Below are 17,024 nucleotides of genomic sequence, written 5' to 3' on the forward strand. Positions count from 1 at the left end.
CATTGACCATACTTAATTAGAATTGGTCCTGGACCACCAATCCAAGGCACCCCTTCAAGTGTCCGGAGGCACCCCAGGGAGCCACGGCGCACAGTTTGAGAACCACTGGTCTAATGTTATTTTGTCTTAATATAAAGGTTTATGTATTAAGTGTGTGTTTTACTGATACACTGATATGCTCTGATTGTGTGAAGCTGTAGAAATCATTATAATCCATTATTTTATTCTCAGGTGATAAATTAGTCCCAGAAGCTCGAGAGATTCTCACAGAAATATTCAAAAGCTGCATTCATGCTGAGCAGATGCTAAGCTTAACTCCTGCCAAGTTCATTAAAGTATCAGACATGTATCTAAGCAAGGAGCAGATCAATACACAGACCCCAGGAAACCTGCTACACACCTTCTTCACAAATGTTCGCCCCCCAAAAAAAGTTCTGGAAGATCAGTTGACACAGGTAATAACTTCCTTTTATTACATACATTTGATATCTATAATACAAAGTCTTCTCATAAACCCGGGAATAGTACATTTTAGATCCAGCAACAACTACAGATAGTTTGTTACATTTTAAATTAAATTATAGCTTATCCTATCACAGTACAGATTGCGGCAGTAATCAGCTGCCTATTTTATACTGCCAAAAGCATTATGTATTAACCTACAGTTTCACCAGTCCGTTTCCTGAAAAAGTGCCTTATTCAGATAATGATTTTCATCTATTATCACTATGCTAACAGACCGATAACCAGGCCCGGTGCTACCCGCTCAGCAAAGGGATGCAAAGCAGGTAGGTGCCGGGTAGGAGAGGCGCTCTGCCTGCTTTGCATCCCCGTGCTGCACCTGGGACCCTGATGCTGCCGGCTGCTGTGCCTGTCACACTGACAGGCAGCGGCGCTGGCAGCAGGATGAAGCCTCCTCCTTCCTATGAGAGCATTACGTCACACTCCACGGCCCAGCCCGAAAAAGGGGCGGAGCCACATGGGACCAGGCTGCAGAGGAAGACAAACAGCATGGTAAATTGGGGGAGAGTGATTGAAAACCTGTGTGTGTGTTGGGGGGGGAGGGGGGGGGTGCGTGTGTGTCTGTGTAAGGGGGAGGGTGTGTGTGTGGGGGGAGGGTGTGCGTGTGTGTGGAGGGGGGTGGGGGAAGTAAGGGTGTGTGTGCCAGGTCAGCATTCAGCAAACCCCACCCCTCCAGCTCACCCAGTGTGATTGCAGCAAGCACCGCCCCCTTAAGCACCTCATATTGCTGCTGCTGAAATCAGCCACGCTGTACCCCTCCGCTGCCGCCATGGAGCACCCCCCCAGTGTCTTTATAGCTGCGGTGAGTGATTGGCGCACAAGGGGAAACACGCTCGCCTGGCCCCAACTGCGTCACCACACCCCCCTCGTGTTCTGTCACTGCGTCACCCCCCCGTGTTCTGTCACTGTGTCACCCCCCCCCCCCCCGTGTTCTGTCACTGTCACCCCCACCCCCCGTGTTCTGTCACCCCCAACGTTCTGCCACTGTGCCAACCCCCCCCCCCCCGTCTTCGGTCACTGTGTCACACCCCCCCTCTGTGCCCTGTCACGTCACTCTGTCACCCCCCTCCCCCAGTTTGTGTTATGTCATTGTGTCACAATCCCCCCCTCTGTGTTCAGTCCCAGTCACTGTGTCACCCAGTTGCTGTGTCGACCCCACCCCCACGTGTTCTCTCACAGTCACTGTGCCGCCCTCCCCTAGATACCATGCACAGGGCCGTAACTAACGCTGTGCCAGTGTTAGTTACTGGCACAGTAACGCGCTCGCCTGGCCCCAAGTAAGTAGACCAGCATTGTGGTGGCCGCTGTGGGCAAAGAGAGACAGGCAGCGCTGAGGCAGATATCTGGTATCCCGAGTGGGCGGCTCTGAGCGATGCACAGCAGGTCAGGTCATTCGGCAGGGGGAGGGTACGGCTCGGGCTGCAAGCTCCTAGGGTAACATACCCACTGAGACTCCAGGATCTCGTGATATTACAGACACCCTGATGTCATGCTGTGCCCCACCCCCCCTCTGTGTTCTGTCACTGTCACCCCCCCGTGTTCTGTCACTGTGTACCCCCCCCATGTTCTGTCACTGTGTGTGTGTGTCCCCCTGTGTTCTGTCTCTGTGTGTCCCCCCCCCATGTTCTGTCACTGTGTTCCCCCCCATGTTCTGTCACTGTGTTCCCCCCCATGTTCTGTCACTGTGTTCCCCCCATGTTCTGTCACTGCGTCACCCCCCCCCTCGTGTTCTGTCACTGCGTCACACCCCCCCCCCGTGTTCTGTCACTGTGTCACCACCCCCCCCGTGTTCTGTCACTGTGTCACCACCCCCCCCGTGTTCTGTCACAGTGTCACGCCCCCCCCCCCCCCCCCGTGTTCTATCACTGTCACCCCCAACATTCTGTCACTGTGCCCCCCCCGTATCTTCTGTCACTGTGTCACACCCCCCCTCTGTGCCCTGTCACGTCACTCTGTCACCCCCCTCCCCCAGTTTGTGTTATGTCATTGTGTCACAATCCCCCCTCTGTGTTCAGTCCCAGTCACTGTGTCACTCAGTTGCTGTGTCGACCCCACCCCCACGTGTTCTCTCACAGTCACTGTGCCACCCTCCCCTAGATACCATGCACAGGGCCGTAACTAACACTGTGCCAGTGGTGCCTGGCACAGTGCATATGTACTGTGGGCACAGAGCCGCTGACAGTAGCCTCACTGACCTGCCACCGCTGCACCATCAAACACATGGGAGGGAGGGCGCAAATTAATAGTTTGCAGGGAGGCGCCGAACACCCTAGCACCGGCCCTGCCGATAACAAATCTTGTATCACCATGATACGTGTTATTCCTCTAGCATCCAATCTGGGGGACACTGCCTGAATTGACTGTGGGTAGAGGGGCCGGCCAGGAGTATAGGCACTAAAAGGTCAAATAAAAACTTTGTACCCCTCTAACCCCTTCCACCTCCTTGAGACCTAAGTTTTTACTTTTAGTGCCTGGGAGTAAGGCACGGTTCTCAGTCAGTCAGTTAGGTGTTTATTTTATTTTATTAGTTTTTGGTTCTGTGCACCTCAGCTCTTGCTTGCAGGGCACAGAGCGCCTGGCAGAGCGACTTGTAACTAGTTATGGCACTACATTGTGATCCTGCTGCTCTGCTTTATCTCCAGAAGGGATCTTCCTTCTACAAACACCAGCCTGCTGGAGCATTTGTGATTTATGGTAGGGAAGCCACAATCTACCGCTAAATTAGCGCTGAGCTGTGGCTTACACCCACACACAGTTTTCCCAGTATACAACACCTGCGGGCATCCATCACCCAATGTGTGACGTGTAGGTGCATTTTTCCCAACACGGAACGGCAATTTGCTCCTCCCAATCCCTCCATGGCTGGCAACTAAGAATTCCATTCCTCAATGGATTACAGCTACTATCCATCAGGCTTACCTCTCCTCAGATAATCTAGTTCCCACTTCGCTATGGGCTCATTTAACTCGAGCTGTCTGCCTCCTCGGTGGAATAGTTCTGCTGAGCGGCTGCCTGGTCTTTTACCAATTTTTTCCGGTTTCACTCCTACAGTGTATGTGATGCTAACCTTGGGTGTACAGTTTTACGTGTGGCTTTGCTGGACGGTCTCCGCAGTCTTCCCAACTTCCAAGTTTGCTTTCTTTATGAAGTCCCACAGTCAATTCACACAGTGTCCCCCCAGATTGGGTGCTAGAGGGAATTGGCAGAACAGTTCCAGGAAGCAGCATCGCAGCTCGGAGGGCACTTTGGCATTGCAGTTGGGATGCAGATTTTCAATTCCCGCGCATTCTGTAGAAGCACTTCCCCTTACTGAGGGTGTTCTTTTTGGGCCCAAGTTGGATGCTATTGTTACCCAGGCTTATTGGTGGGAACAGAACCTTCCTTCCTGTGGATGCCGGACTGCAACAGCGTCCACATTTCTGGGCATCTAACTTATCCTTTTGGGGGTGTTCAATAGTGTTCCATCTGCAAAATACAGGTTTTTTCCCGGTAGGGAATTGGCACCAATAGGCAGTTTGTATGGTGCCAACAGATTCTCTGGAGCCAGTGCTCCTGAGTAGCCTAGTGAATGTTGAGGTCTCTTTCCACCCAGTCTGGTCGTGGGTCGGCGATTGCTTGCTCCAGTTCAGAGACCAGTGGGTGGAGTTGTCGTTGGCCACCTGGGTATTGGCCATCTTTCCAGAGGTTATGTCACCGACCTTCAAGGTCCTCCACCACAAAGTTTCTTCGCTTCCATTCTTGTCTGAAGTATGGATAAGGGAGTGCCGTTAGTTCATGCTATCTATTCACTGCTTTACAAAAAGCTCAAGTTCCAGTGATGCGATGGACATTGGGGTATTCCTACACTCCTATTCCTCGTTCAGAGGCCAGCCAGCTACTTCGGGCGATTCTGACTGAATCTTCGCGCCGTAAACATCAGTCTCTAGGTGGATCTTTTTCGTCTGGATTCTCTTCAGTCGGTGGTCCATGGCATGGGGGGCACCGATTTTAAGCCTAGCTCGATGTCAGGGATGCTTGCCGTCACGTTCCTACATGGGACGGTCATCATTCATCGTAGGGTACACGGCTGGATCCTGAATTTGGAGAAATATTGCCTCTTGCTTGTCAGTGCTTGCTGTTTCTAGGGGTAGTCATTGACACCTGTCTACAGTGGATTTGGTCACAAGGTACTGTCTGTTCCTCCTCCATCAATATTGCAGTGCATGACCTTGTAAGGTACAATGGGCCTAATTCTGAGTTGATCGCAGCAGCAATTTTGTTAGCAGTTGGGCAAAACCATGTGCACTGCAGGAGGCGCAGATGTAACGTGTAGAGAGAGTTAGATTTGGGTGGGGTGTATTCAAACTGAAATTTAAATTGCAGTGTAAAAATAAAGCAGCCAGTATTTACCCTGCACAGAAACCAATCTAACTCTCTCTGCACATGTTATATCTGCCCCCACTGCAGTGCACATGGTTTTGCCCAATTGCTAACAAACTTGCTGCTGCGATCAACTCAGAATTACCCCCAATGTTCTCCACCTTTGAGACCATTCAGTACACCAGGGTCCACTCACAAGAATTCCGGTGGGACATTCTCTAGAATTAGTCGGGGTCCACAGAGTTCCTCCCATCTCATTTTCTTGGTCTGTCCGCCAGCACTTACCTCCACTGATGGCTTCTGGGTCACCCCAGCTTGGGCCCACTGATGTGAGTCTCCATGGTTGCTGATCAACCTGGGCTAAAGCTTCCTCCTTCTGCCGCACAGGTTTTCTGCTTGTTCTTTACGCTGCTCAGAAACATGGTTGGTTGGCATGCTACAAATCAGACCATTGCACCTTGGATCCATTCCATCATCACTCAGGCCTATTCTAGTTGGGGGCGGTTGGCCCCCACATACTGCTAGGCAGGTGGCGACCTTCTGGGTGGCGTGGCACGGAGTTTTCATGGCACAAGTCCGCCAGGTAGCTTCCTAGTCTGCACGTTCGCTCATTTTTCCTGGTTTCATATTTTTGCCTCTGGCGATGCCTACTTTTTGTGTCCAGTTCTTCGATCAGGCAGGCTGAGCGTTCACTCCACTGTGGGAGGCTGTTGAATGTCCCATGGTCCAGTGTCCCCCAGCCTGGATGAAAGAGAAAAGGGGATTTTTGGTAATTACTGTAGAATCCTTTCCTCTAAAACCGTCCGGGGAACACTGCGTTCTGTCCTTGATGCCTAGTCGTGCAGTGTTTTGTTTTAACAGTCGTTTTCCCTACTGTTCTATTGCTTCTCCTTCTGACCGCTTTTAAAGTTGTACTGGCCAGCTGGAAGTTGTAGAGGTGAGAAGCTTACGTTTTAAAGCAACAACGTAGTTAGGCCAGCTCATGCAGACCCATTTGTAAACCCATGGTCCAGTGTCCCCCAGCTGGATTCAGAGAAAAGGATTCAACTGTACGTGCCAAAAATCCTCTTTGTACTCACCATAAAATCCTCTCCTTGTAATCCATCTGGGGGACACTGCAGTCCCTCTCTGTTTTGTTGTTTGCTCCATGTTCTGGTTGTTTTTCCAGATTCTGGATTTCTGGTTGTTTCATTGTCTGTTTCTTCCTCCATTTGGCTTAGTTATTCAAGAACTATGGTCTCATGGAGGTGGGAGGGGATAGAGGGGGCGGAGTTCTTAGTTAACCTTTTAGTGCCTATACTACTGGTGGCCACTCTACCCACAGTCAATTCACGTGGATGCAGTTAATTTCCCGAACGACGGTATCCCGGCGGTCGAAATACCGACGCTGGAATCCAGACAGCAGGGAAAATGTCGGCTGTCGAAATCCCGACAGCCGCGTGGTATTCCCTCTAGACTGTTGGTCCACGCCATCAGAGTGGGAATATAATAGTGTTGCTGGCGAAGCTCGCCACTGAGCCAGAAGCGTGGCAAGCACAGCGAGCCTGCGAGGGGACACACTGCGCTCAAGGTCAGGATTTCTATTGTCGGGATTCCGACATCGGTGTATTGACCGCCGGGATCCCGACAGGATTTCATACTGAATCCATTTCATGCAGTGCCCCCCAGATGGATTACGAGGAAGGAATTTTACAGCAATTGCAAAGATCCAATTATAAACTTCAACACTCAGAATAGTGTTAATCCTTTCATGTGTAGGGCAAATAAATTGATAAATCGTTCCCTTAAACTTATTTCTTAGAGTTTTCTCTTGTATACTTTATATCATATGTCCATCCTCACACTTTTAGGATCTCTTCTTTAAACTATACCTTAAAAGATATCCCATTACTAGATATTGCCTGAAGATAACAACCCTAAATATTCTGACTTGTGCTGACTATCTAATATTTCTCTCTTTGAAGATTCTGCGGAAATACGGCATTCCTAAACCAAAATTTGACAAAAGCAAATATAGTAAATCTGGAAAGGAGCAGCACCCAGTAAAAGTTGTGAGCACTAAGCGGCCAGTGGGCAAACCTTCCACTAAAGACAAAGCTGTTTTGAACAGTGTACGGTGAGTATACGTTTACATCCTAAATGAAGTCTTAATATAATGTAATGTGGTATGGTATAAAATTATATAGTCTTCCAATAGACATTTTTGAGAATTTCAGACTCTTTCACTATATAAAATATTTTCCTTAGTAGAGGCTGTAAGAAACTTCACACATTATTATAATATTCTATGGGGTATATGCAATTGCGGTCGAATTCCCGAAATTGTCGAATTTTGGGTCATTTTCGCCCCAAAAAAAAATTCGTCAATGCAATTCAGTGCTTTCCGTCAAAAAAACGGACTTTCAATATTCGACTTTTTGAAATCCGACTTTTTGCAAATTCGACTTTTCTGCAATGATACAAGTGCTGCAATTCGAGAAAAATCGGGAAGAAACGGGAAAAAATGGCGTGGGGTCCCCCCTCCAAAGCATAACCAGCCTCGGGCTCTTCGAGCTGGTCCTGGTTCTAAAAATCCGGGAGAAAAATTGACAGCGGATCCCCCGTATTTTTAAAACCAGCACCGGGCTCTGCGCCTGGTGCTGGTGCAAAAAATACGGGGGACAAAACGAGCAGGGGTCCCCCGTATTTTTCACACCAGCATCGGGCTCCACTAGCTGGACAGATAATTCCACAGCCGGGGGTCACTTTTATACAGTGCCCTGCGGCCGTGGCATTAAATATCCAACTAGTCACCCCTGGCCGGGGTACCCTGGGGGAGTGGGGACCCCTTCAATCAAGGGGTCCCCCCCCCCCAGCCACCCAAGGGCCAGGGGTGAAGCCCGAGGCTGTCCCCCCCCATCCAAGGGCTGCGGATGGGAGGCTGATAGCCTTGAGTAAAATGATAGAATATTGTTTTTTCCAGAAGAACTACAAGTCCCAGCAAGCCTCCCCCGCAAGCTGGTACTTGGAGAACCACAAGTACCAGCATGCGGGAGAAAAACGGGCCCGCTGGTACCTGTAGTTCTACTGGGAAAAAAATACCCAAATAAAAACAGGACACACACACCGTGACAAGTAAAACTTTATTACACACTGCCGACACACACATACTTACCTATGTTCACACGCCGACATCGGTCCTCTTCTCCATGTAGAATCCACGGATACCTGAAAAGAAAAGATCAATATACTCACCTCAGCCAGGGTCCAGAGATAAATCCACGGACTTGGCAAAAAAAGAAAACGGACACACGGACCACCGGACTGAAAGGGGTCCCATGCTGACACATGAGACCCCTTACCCCGAATGAGACCTGTCAGTGACAGCTGTCACACAAAGGTTTCTAAAGCCAATCAGGAAGCGCAACTTTGTTGCGCTCACCTGATTGGCTGTGCGCTGTCTGAACTCAGACAGCGCATCGCACAGCTCCGTCCATTATATTCAATGGTGGGAACTTAGCGGCTAGCGGTGAGGTCACCCGCCGGTCAGCGGCTGACCGCGGGTAACCCCTCCGCTGACGGCAAAGTTCCCACCATTGAAACTAATGGAGCGGCTTTGCGATGCGCTGTCTGACAGCTCAGACAGTGCACAGCCAATCAGGTGAGCGCCACGCAAGTTGCGCTTCCTGATTGGCTGAAGGGACTTCAGTGACAAGAGTCACGTGATGTCCCGGTATTCGGGGTAAGGGGTCTCATGTGTCAGCATGGGACCCCTTTTAGTCCGGTGGATCGGTGTTCGTTTTCTTTTTTTGCCAAGTCCGTGGATTTATCTCTGGACCCTGGTTGAGGTGAGTATATTGAACTTTTCTTTTCAGGTATCCGTGGATTCTACATGGAGAAGAGGACCGATGTCGGCGTGTGAACATAGGTAAGTATGTGTGTGTCGGCAGTATGTAATAAAGTTTTACTTGTCACGGTGTCTGTGTACTGTTTTTATTTGGGTATTTTTTTTCCAGTAGAACTACAGGTACCAGCGGGCCCGTTTTTCTTCCGCATGCTGGTACTTGTGGTTCTCCAAGTACCAGCTTGCGGGGGAGGCTTGCTGGGACTTGTAGTTCTTCTGGAAAAAACAATATTCTGTCATTTTACTCAAGGCTATCAGCCTCCCATCCGCAGCCAATGGATGGGGGGGACAGCCTCGGGCTTCACCCCTGGCCCTTGGGTGGCTGGGGGGGGGGGACCCCTTGATTGAAGGGGTCCCCACTCCCCCAGGGTACCCCGGCCAAGGGTGACTAGTTGGATATTTAATGCCACGGCCGCAGGGCACGGCATAAAAGTGACCCCCGGCTGTGGCATTATCTGTCCAGCTAGTGGAGCCCGATGCTGGTGTGAAAAATACGGGGGACCCCTACTCTTTTTGTCCCCCGTATTTTTTGCACCAGCACCAGGCGCAGAGCCCGGTGCTGGTTTTAAAAATACGGGGGATCCCTTGTCAATTTTTCCCCTGCATTTTTAGAACCAGGACCAGCTCGAAGAGCCCGAGGCTGGTTATGCTTTGGAGAGGGGACCCCACGCCATTTTTTCCCGATTTTTAAAATCCCGGCAAAATCCGGTAAATCAGCCGTTTTTCGCCCGCGGGAATGTCGAATCCGTTTTTCATTGAATATGGTGAATTCCGGCAGCCACCTGCCGGAATTCACCTGTCGAATTGTGTCGAATTAAAAAACGGCGATAATTTGCCGCGATTCGCCGTGAATTGCATATACCCCTATGTCTTAAATCACATCTATTCAACGAGACCATAAGATTTCTCTGTAAAGAACATGGCCTTACTTAAATGGGTAGTGATATAAAATGCCCACATTCAGACTGTTGATATTGTGACTGTTGACATGGCCTTTTTACGAGATGTGTGGGTTCGGATTTACTCAGTTCTTAAAGCTAAATTACCGCAAGTTCGGATTTATCCAGATTTTTTTATTGGCTATCCAAAACACGTGATAGCCAGCTAGCCAATAAAATGCTGTTTTTGAGATCAGAGTTAATCCGAACCGCACATCTTTAATTTTTCTGCAATTAAGCCCTAACCCACAGCCTTACACTAACATGGACTGTCGACATAATGTCAGTTTGTCATTCTGAATGTCAACATTTTTTAATAAATACCATTTAAATGATGACCATCTTTTATGTCCTTCATTTTATGAAAATAAGTTTCCATTTACAGAACCGCTTTAAGTGAGAAGAAACCAATTGTGAAACCAAAATCTCCAGATAAGTGCCGACCAGATGAGAAGGACCCTGACAAATCTCCTACTAAGAAACAAGAAAGTATGTCACAAAATTGTTAGATTTTTATTTTCAGCCACTTTTTTCGGTACCTAATAAGTTGAATGTGTTTTGCCAAAATTACATCTTTCAGTTGCTGAGGAAAAGTATTTGACACTAGAAGGGTTCCATAAGTTTGTGGTTGATAAATCTAAACAGGACATACGGAGCATCTGGAGAGCCATACTAGCTTGTGGATACGACCTCCACTTTGAAAGGTATTAATATGTTACTGACAACGTTTGCCTGTAAGTTGCTATTTTCCAGCTGTTTAAATTACAGTCATGCGATAAACACTATTCATCCGTTTAGTCTACTCTATGTTTGCAGCAAACTTGTTGCCGGTATAGACAGTCGCTTCTCTCTTTTTCCAGGTGTGCCTGCATTGATACGCGACATGCCCAGAAATACAGTAGAAAATGGAATCTTGAAATGGACGTGGCTCTAGTTCAATATATCAACCGGCTGTGCCGTCACCTTGCAATAACACCGGCCCGGCTGCACCCTCATGAGGTCTATTTGGATACTTCGGACACTGCTGACCCCAGGGTGTCCTGTCTGCTGAGTAAGTGGCTTCAGTAGTCATGTTGCACATGTTTATTGACTGTTTAACAGAGCAATGATAAGTTTGGGGAAACACAAACTGGTCTTTGTCTTTGCACTGATAGATAGTACCCAGCCTGCTGGATATATGGCAAGCAAATCCTTTCATGTTTGGTGTATGTTAAATTGTTCGTGCATATAATTTAATTTGATTTGCAAATGTCTTGTATTGTCCAGATGTTCCCATAGAAAGTCTCCGGCTCAGATTTGCTCTTCTTCAGTCGCTGAACACCACTCTGGAAACCTTTTTCTTGCCACTTGTGGAGTTACGGCAAACAGACATGTACATGCACAGTATTCCAGCATTGCTGCAACAAGCTAAAGGTGCGCAAGCATTTCCATGTTGCCCTATAGAAAATAAATTGCATGTTTACAGACTGCCTGTCATTTGTTTTCCAGCTATAGCAAACATTACTAGGGCAGATCATTGTTTCCGTTTCAGAGCAAGATTTACAGCAGCTCCTGTAAAAGTCTCACATTTTCTTAGATGTTTTTGGTGATTTGAGATTTTTTTATAGTACAGTATAATAGTTTGGTATTTTATTCTGTTTTCTTTTCAGCTAGCATGTCATTAATCTGTATATTGGGAGACCAAACTTCTATCCTGCCTTGAGTCCCCTTAGCTCTGGAATTTATGTATTTTAACAGTGATTTGTTCAAATCCAAAATAAAATTGGACAAATGTATGATAGCATATCCTTGAAAGTCTAAAGCAGGCATGTCCAAACTGCGGCCCTCCGGCTGTTGTGAAACTACATATCCCAGCATGCCCTGACATAGTTTTGCTGCCAGAGAATGCTAAAGCTGTGTCAGGGCATGCTGGGATGTGTAGTTTCTCATCAGCTGGGGGGCCACAGTTTGGACATGCCTGGTCTACAGCATCAGTGAGTTACTGATATAGGAATATAAGAAGCTGCATATGTCTCTATTGGTATTAAATACTTGGCGTAAAGTTACTGTTATCTGGTGACTTTCTCTCCTTCTGAAACCAGGACTAATCTTCTATGATACAAAAGTAACTGTGATGAATCGTGTGTTAAATGCAACTGTGCAGAGAACGGCTGACCATGCGGCACCAGAGATCAGCCTCGACCCCCTGGAAATTGTGGGAGGTAATTTACATTCCGCAGCTAATTATTATTACTTGTCAATCTGCACACTTCGTCAGTTAAACTACAATATATTAGAAGCCAGCTGTTGCTCTGTATCACATTGTTTGTGCCATTATGGTGTTCTCCACAGTAGTGGGTCTATACGTTAGGCTTATGTCTCACCCCTATGGCACAGGGCACTGGAGAATGAACTCCTATTCATAATTCCCATTCCCATGTAATATTTCATTTAAGAGTTAGCATTTTGCAGAGTTTATATTAGTTACTTGAACCAAAGTGCTCCCATGTCCAGTCTTTTAACCCATTCATAAACTGAGGTATCTCCCATCTAGCTGAGCATTACTATTTTAGTGTGTTTGTACTGCATTTTGTTTTGAATTGGTCTTTGCAGATTAAATGGTGCTTTCATTTTGTGGCATATTTTACTTTATAGGAAATAGGTTAAATGAAAAAAAAATTCAAAAAGTAAAAATTTTCCTCACTCATGCATTTACAATGTCACAGTAATTTCCTTTTAAAAATGTGAATGTGCATTGCGTTTCAAAATTACCATTGTATGTTATGTAGAACACCAAACACCATGTGTAATGATTATGGGCCTGGAACCACAAAATCACTCTGTGGCACCTGAGCCACCATTGAACTCCACGGCTTCATTTATAGTGAGCATTCTGGGTATGATATGATATGTCGACAATGTCAACATTGACTATGTTGACATTCATCATATAGACACCCGATGAAATCAATGTCAACATATCATTCCTAGTGCCTCCAGCGCAGCTTTTGGTTTCTGGCAGTCATGTGACTGTCACTTTCAGTGGAGTCATCTGATGCTCCAGCATTCTGATAAGTATTCTTCCCATACCCCTGACTCTAGTACCTATCCCCAACCCTCCTGTCCCACAGAAGTACCCTAATGTCAACATTCTGTCAATTCTGAGAATGTCAACATATTGCCTGCTTATATCAAAACTGTCTACATTGTAAATTTTGCCTAATAACTACATCCCGAGCAATTGGCTTAGAAGCTGTCATGGCAGCGAATGACCACCATTTTCAGGTCACGTCTAATCATGGCTAAAGGACACTACTACAGATGTGTCCTAATGCATCTTTGTGCATTGCAGGCGAAGATTCCCAGTTTAATGTGGCATTCACACACATGCTTCCACTAACGCTTTGTAACAAACACTGTGCAGTCACAGGCAGCGGGATTGGGACGTACAACTGCTTGCCATAGGGAGGGGGACCAAGTAGCACAGTGTGGGCACGGGTAGTGGGCTGTCATACTCCCATTATCCATAGTAATTAGTGGCTCTACTCGGCGGCAGTCGTTGGTGCGTGCATCAGGGTTGGCGGCAGTGCGCATCACAGGAACGCCACGCCATGTTGTATTACTTGATAAAGATGCGTGAGAACACATCTGTAAGTTGGTAATAAACAAGGTTGGCCTTGGAGAACTTTGGTGAGGAGGAAGGTGTTTTTTCTTATGGAAAATGATGACATGTTCAGTAGCTACTACCACTGTCCAATAAGTAGAGGATGGACAACGTATTGCCACAGCCTCCAAACGTGACAGTACAGTCTCTTCTTCCTTTCATATTTCTCCAAGGAAATAGGGAGTCGGTAGAGAAATAAAATTAAGAAGAGATGAAAAAAAAACTGTTTTAACCCGTTCACACCGATCTGGTACAATCCTGAATTATAAGAACTGCAAGCTGTACATGGAATTATAGTTATGATAATATTTTCTTATTTCTTTAGTTGTATCTACTGTTAAAGATATTCCCGTTGTATCATATATGCTTTTCTGCTTGATTCTCCTCTAAAAGGTAATGTGTTTACTTCCATAGGTGAAATTCGGACCTCTGAGAACTCCTACTTTTGCCAAGCAGCTCGCCAACTGGCATGTGTGCCATCCTCCCAGCTTTGTGTCAAACTAGCAAGCGGAGGAGATCCTACTTACGCTTTCAATATTCGTTTTACTGGAGAAGAAGTGCACGGAACAAGTGAGTGACACAGCAGTTTTCTCATACGTTCCTCACAAATGGTCCCTTAGGCCTTTAGTATGTAATACTGTTATAAATATTAAAACTCAACCTGTGTTGTAGGAGAACATTATGTACAAAGGAGTGTTTTACTCTTCTAAAACAGCAAAACTATTACTTAAAGCAGTGATCTAAATTTTTCATTAAGAATTCAACCATCTTAATAATAATTTGATATGGTACAAGAGCTGCCCCTCCTGTTAGTCACTGCTGAGACATAGTGTGACTCTATGGATTGCATTCATTGCATGAGGTGGTACTTTTTAACGAGCGCTTATATATCGGTAGAATACAGTGTTTAACCAATAGTATTTACCTGTGATCACATGGAGTAAGTATACGTAATTCTATGATTTTCTGTTCATTAGGTGGCTCTTTCCGACATTTCCTCTGGCAAGTGTGTAAAGAACTACAGAGCTCCTCCCTGTCCCTTCTTCTGCTTTGCCCCAGCTCCGCGGTCAATAAAAATAAGGTAGGCTGCAATGCCTGTTATACTGGTCATCTTCCCCATGGCTGTAATGCAGTGCAGCAAGACAATGTGCACAGGGAGTTAAGATACTTTGGGATAATAACTTTACTACCTAAAGGAGAAAATAATATTTGTAAGACAAAAAAATCAGCAAGAAAAACAATTGACTATTACAGGTATTACCAATCTTGATTCAACTAACTTTTATACTAAATAATACCCCCAGAGTGCAGCACATTGGTGGGGTCCCATCTATGAAAGCCATACCAGACACTGAGGATGTATTAGAGGGGCTGTGTCCTGATAGCAGTCAAAATGATGACCTGGTTACAAAGTGATGCTTAGCAGAACAGAATTTTCTGCATTTACTATGTCTGTGTATTTGTGTCTTCCACAGGGGAAATTCCTTCTGACCCCAAGCCCTATAACCTATGCTGAGGAGCAGTTACTCCATTTCTTTGGTCAGCTCCTTGGTATAGCGATCCGAGCAGACGTGCCCCTACCCCTGGATCTGCTGCCTTGTTTTTGGAAGATGCTTGTGGGAGAGGCGCTGGATCCTGAAACTGATCTTTATGAGGCAGATATTCTAACCCACAACTATATCAAGAAGTTTGAAAATGTACATATTTCCATCGCTTTAACTTAGCAGTACTTTCACTTTATCACTGGTCTAAAATATATCCTTTTCAATTAACCCCTCCAGCTTTGTTACTATTGCACTTATCCCTACTGTATGTCTTTCTTTTCCTTTATCACCTTCCTTTCCTTTTCTGTATAGCATACTCCAGTGCTGAAAGGGCTACAGATCTCATCTGTAGAAAGTATGGCCAATGGGATATTTCAGCTTTACAGCACATGATTTCTCTGCCTGATGTTCTAGGTAAATGATGAGGCTGATCTGGAAACGCTCTGCGCTGAAATAGCGGCACAACATCTTCCTACTGAGAGCCCAGACTCCCCCAACAAACCAAGCTTGAAATTTACATACCTGACAATGACAGGGGAAGAGGTGGAACTTTGTGCAAAAGGAAGACACATCCCTGTTGTGTGAGTATCTATGAAATAGAAGCTTTATTAATAATAACTAATGAGCTAATGGCAGAGAAAGCAGACACTTATCTGTTGAGAGATGTCCGTTTAGCAGCATCAGGTTTCTAAGGTATACATGTATCAAAGCTTATGAAGGGTGAGAGGTTTTGCCCATAGCAACCAATCAGGTGTTAAAGCTCTTTCCAGGTCCACCTACAGCTTTACGTTGGTGAGTAGAATCCAGTTACCCATCTGAGATATCAAACATACAGAGTGGTAGGCGGATAAAACTGGAAATTCCAGCCCACCTTGACTTCTAGACTGAGTAAAGCGAGTATAAGCTAAATGAGGAGGTTTGCTTTTCCATATCGAGGAAAGCATAAGCTTGTGCACAAGTAGGAATCATTTAGGGGTAAAGTATGGCATGGTGCAGAAAAAGGTACATTAGTTTTGATAGAACCGTCATTTTAAAAGTCGATAAACAGCCTAGCCCAGAGTCCTCAAAATCCAACCAACACTGCACAAAGTCTGCTATATGTTGTAACACTGGGTCAAAATTAACCTCCGCATATCCTGTAGATTTATTCAGAACATAAATACCCAGATAGAGAAGAACATAAATACCCAGATAGAGAATTACACCTATACAGATATTGGAGCTTAAGCCAGAAGAGTGTCTATTCAGAAAGACTGAAAGATTCCCTTTTCATTGTTTTAACTTATACAAATATGCTGTACTAGAACTATTGGCTGGCTTGTGTAGGGTTGGCAGGGAGGTCTCGAGGCTAGCTACAAACATGAGAATATCGTCAGCAACAATATATAATTTGTGAGAAGAGAATACGACAGTAATATCCAGAAATATATGTAAATTGTGTATCGTTGCAGAGCAGGGTCTCAACAGGCTTAGACTTCATTGTCGTTAGCATCAGTAGGGTAAGCTTGTCGGCAGCGTGACAGCCAAAGGCAGGGAATCTCCAATAATCGCACGCTGCTAGGATCAGTTTAGGGTGGCTTACTTGGCATCATCAATATGGAATTGCAATGGTTGAAGGTCTTGGACAATCTGCTTTAGCTATGTTTTCTTTTGCGCATCACGTGCTATTTTCCATCCATCCGGGAGTGTTTTATTTAGGCACTGGCATGGTGTTCGTTTAGCCACCATTCTGCAGACATGTCCGAACCACTTTATACACTGTCTTTTAATATAGAATTCAATTGCGGGTTGGTCTTGGCATGGTTCCTGATGTTTTAATTTCTTCAGCGGTCTGTTCGTTTTACTTGCCGTATGTTTCGTATGCACCTCATTTGGAAAGGATCCAGCCTTGTTATGTGGGTTTTAAGGATTGTCCTTGATTCTGAACTATAAAGTAATATTGTTCTAACTGATCAATACCTTCATTTTGATGGACCAGCTATGAGATTCACATAGGCTGGGTTAGAGGCTCAACAGCCAGTACATACATAAAAGGGAAGAGTGAACAGCCATGTATCATGTCATTCATAATGGGGAAGGAAGAAGAGAAAGACCATTAAGACCCTTGTTATAAGACTGCTGTATAGAGCTGTAAT

General features: G+C 45.9%; 1 protein-coding gene across 4 annotated transcripts in view; it reads left to right on the plus strand.

Annotated features, from left to right (window-relative positions):
• Window positions 1-17,024, plus strand: part of HECTD4 (HECT domain E3 ubiquitin protein ligase 4) — a 547,332-nt gene that overhangs the window by 491,954 nt on the left and 38,354 nt on the right. For all 4 annotated transcript variants that reach the window (XM_063964358.1, XM_063964361.1, XM_063964359.1 and 1 more), the window contains exons 63-73: window positions 232-455; window positions 6,846-6,997; window positions 10,088-10,191; window positions 10,283-10,406; window positions 10,563-10,753; window positions 10,969-11,115; window positions 11,784-11,903; window positions 13,760-13,915; window positions 14,323-14,426; window positions 14,821-15,042; window positions 15,304-15,470. In XM_063964358.1, coding sequence (XP_063820428.1) covers window positions 232-455; window positions 6,846-6,997; window positions 10,088-10,191; window positions 10,283-10,406; window positions 10,563-10,753; window positions 10,969-11,115; window positions 11,784-11,903; window positions 13,760-13,915; window positions 14,323-14,426; window positions 14,821-15,042; window positions 15,304-15,470 — 1,711 coding nt within the window. The remainder of the gene's footprint in view (window positions 1-231; window positions 456-6,845; window positions 6,998-10,087; window positions 10,192-10,282; window positions 10,407-10,562; window positions 10,754-10,968; window positions 11,116-11,783; window positions 11,904-13,759; window positions 13,916-14,322; window positions 14,427-14,820; window positions 15,043-15,303; window positions 15,471-17,024) is intronic.

Source organism: Pseudophryne corroboree, chromosome 1, assembly GCF_028390025.1.
Source record: "Pseudophryne corroboree isolate aPseCor3 chromosome 1, aPseCor3.hap2, whole genome shotgun sequence".
In the NCBI taxonomy this organism is placed as follows: Eukaryota; Metazoa; Chordata; class Amphibia; order Anura; family Myobatrachidae; genus Pseudophryne; species Pseudophryne corroboree.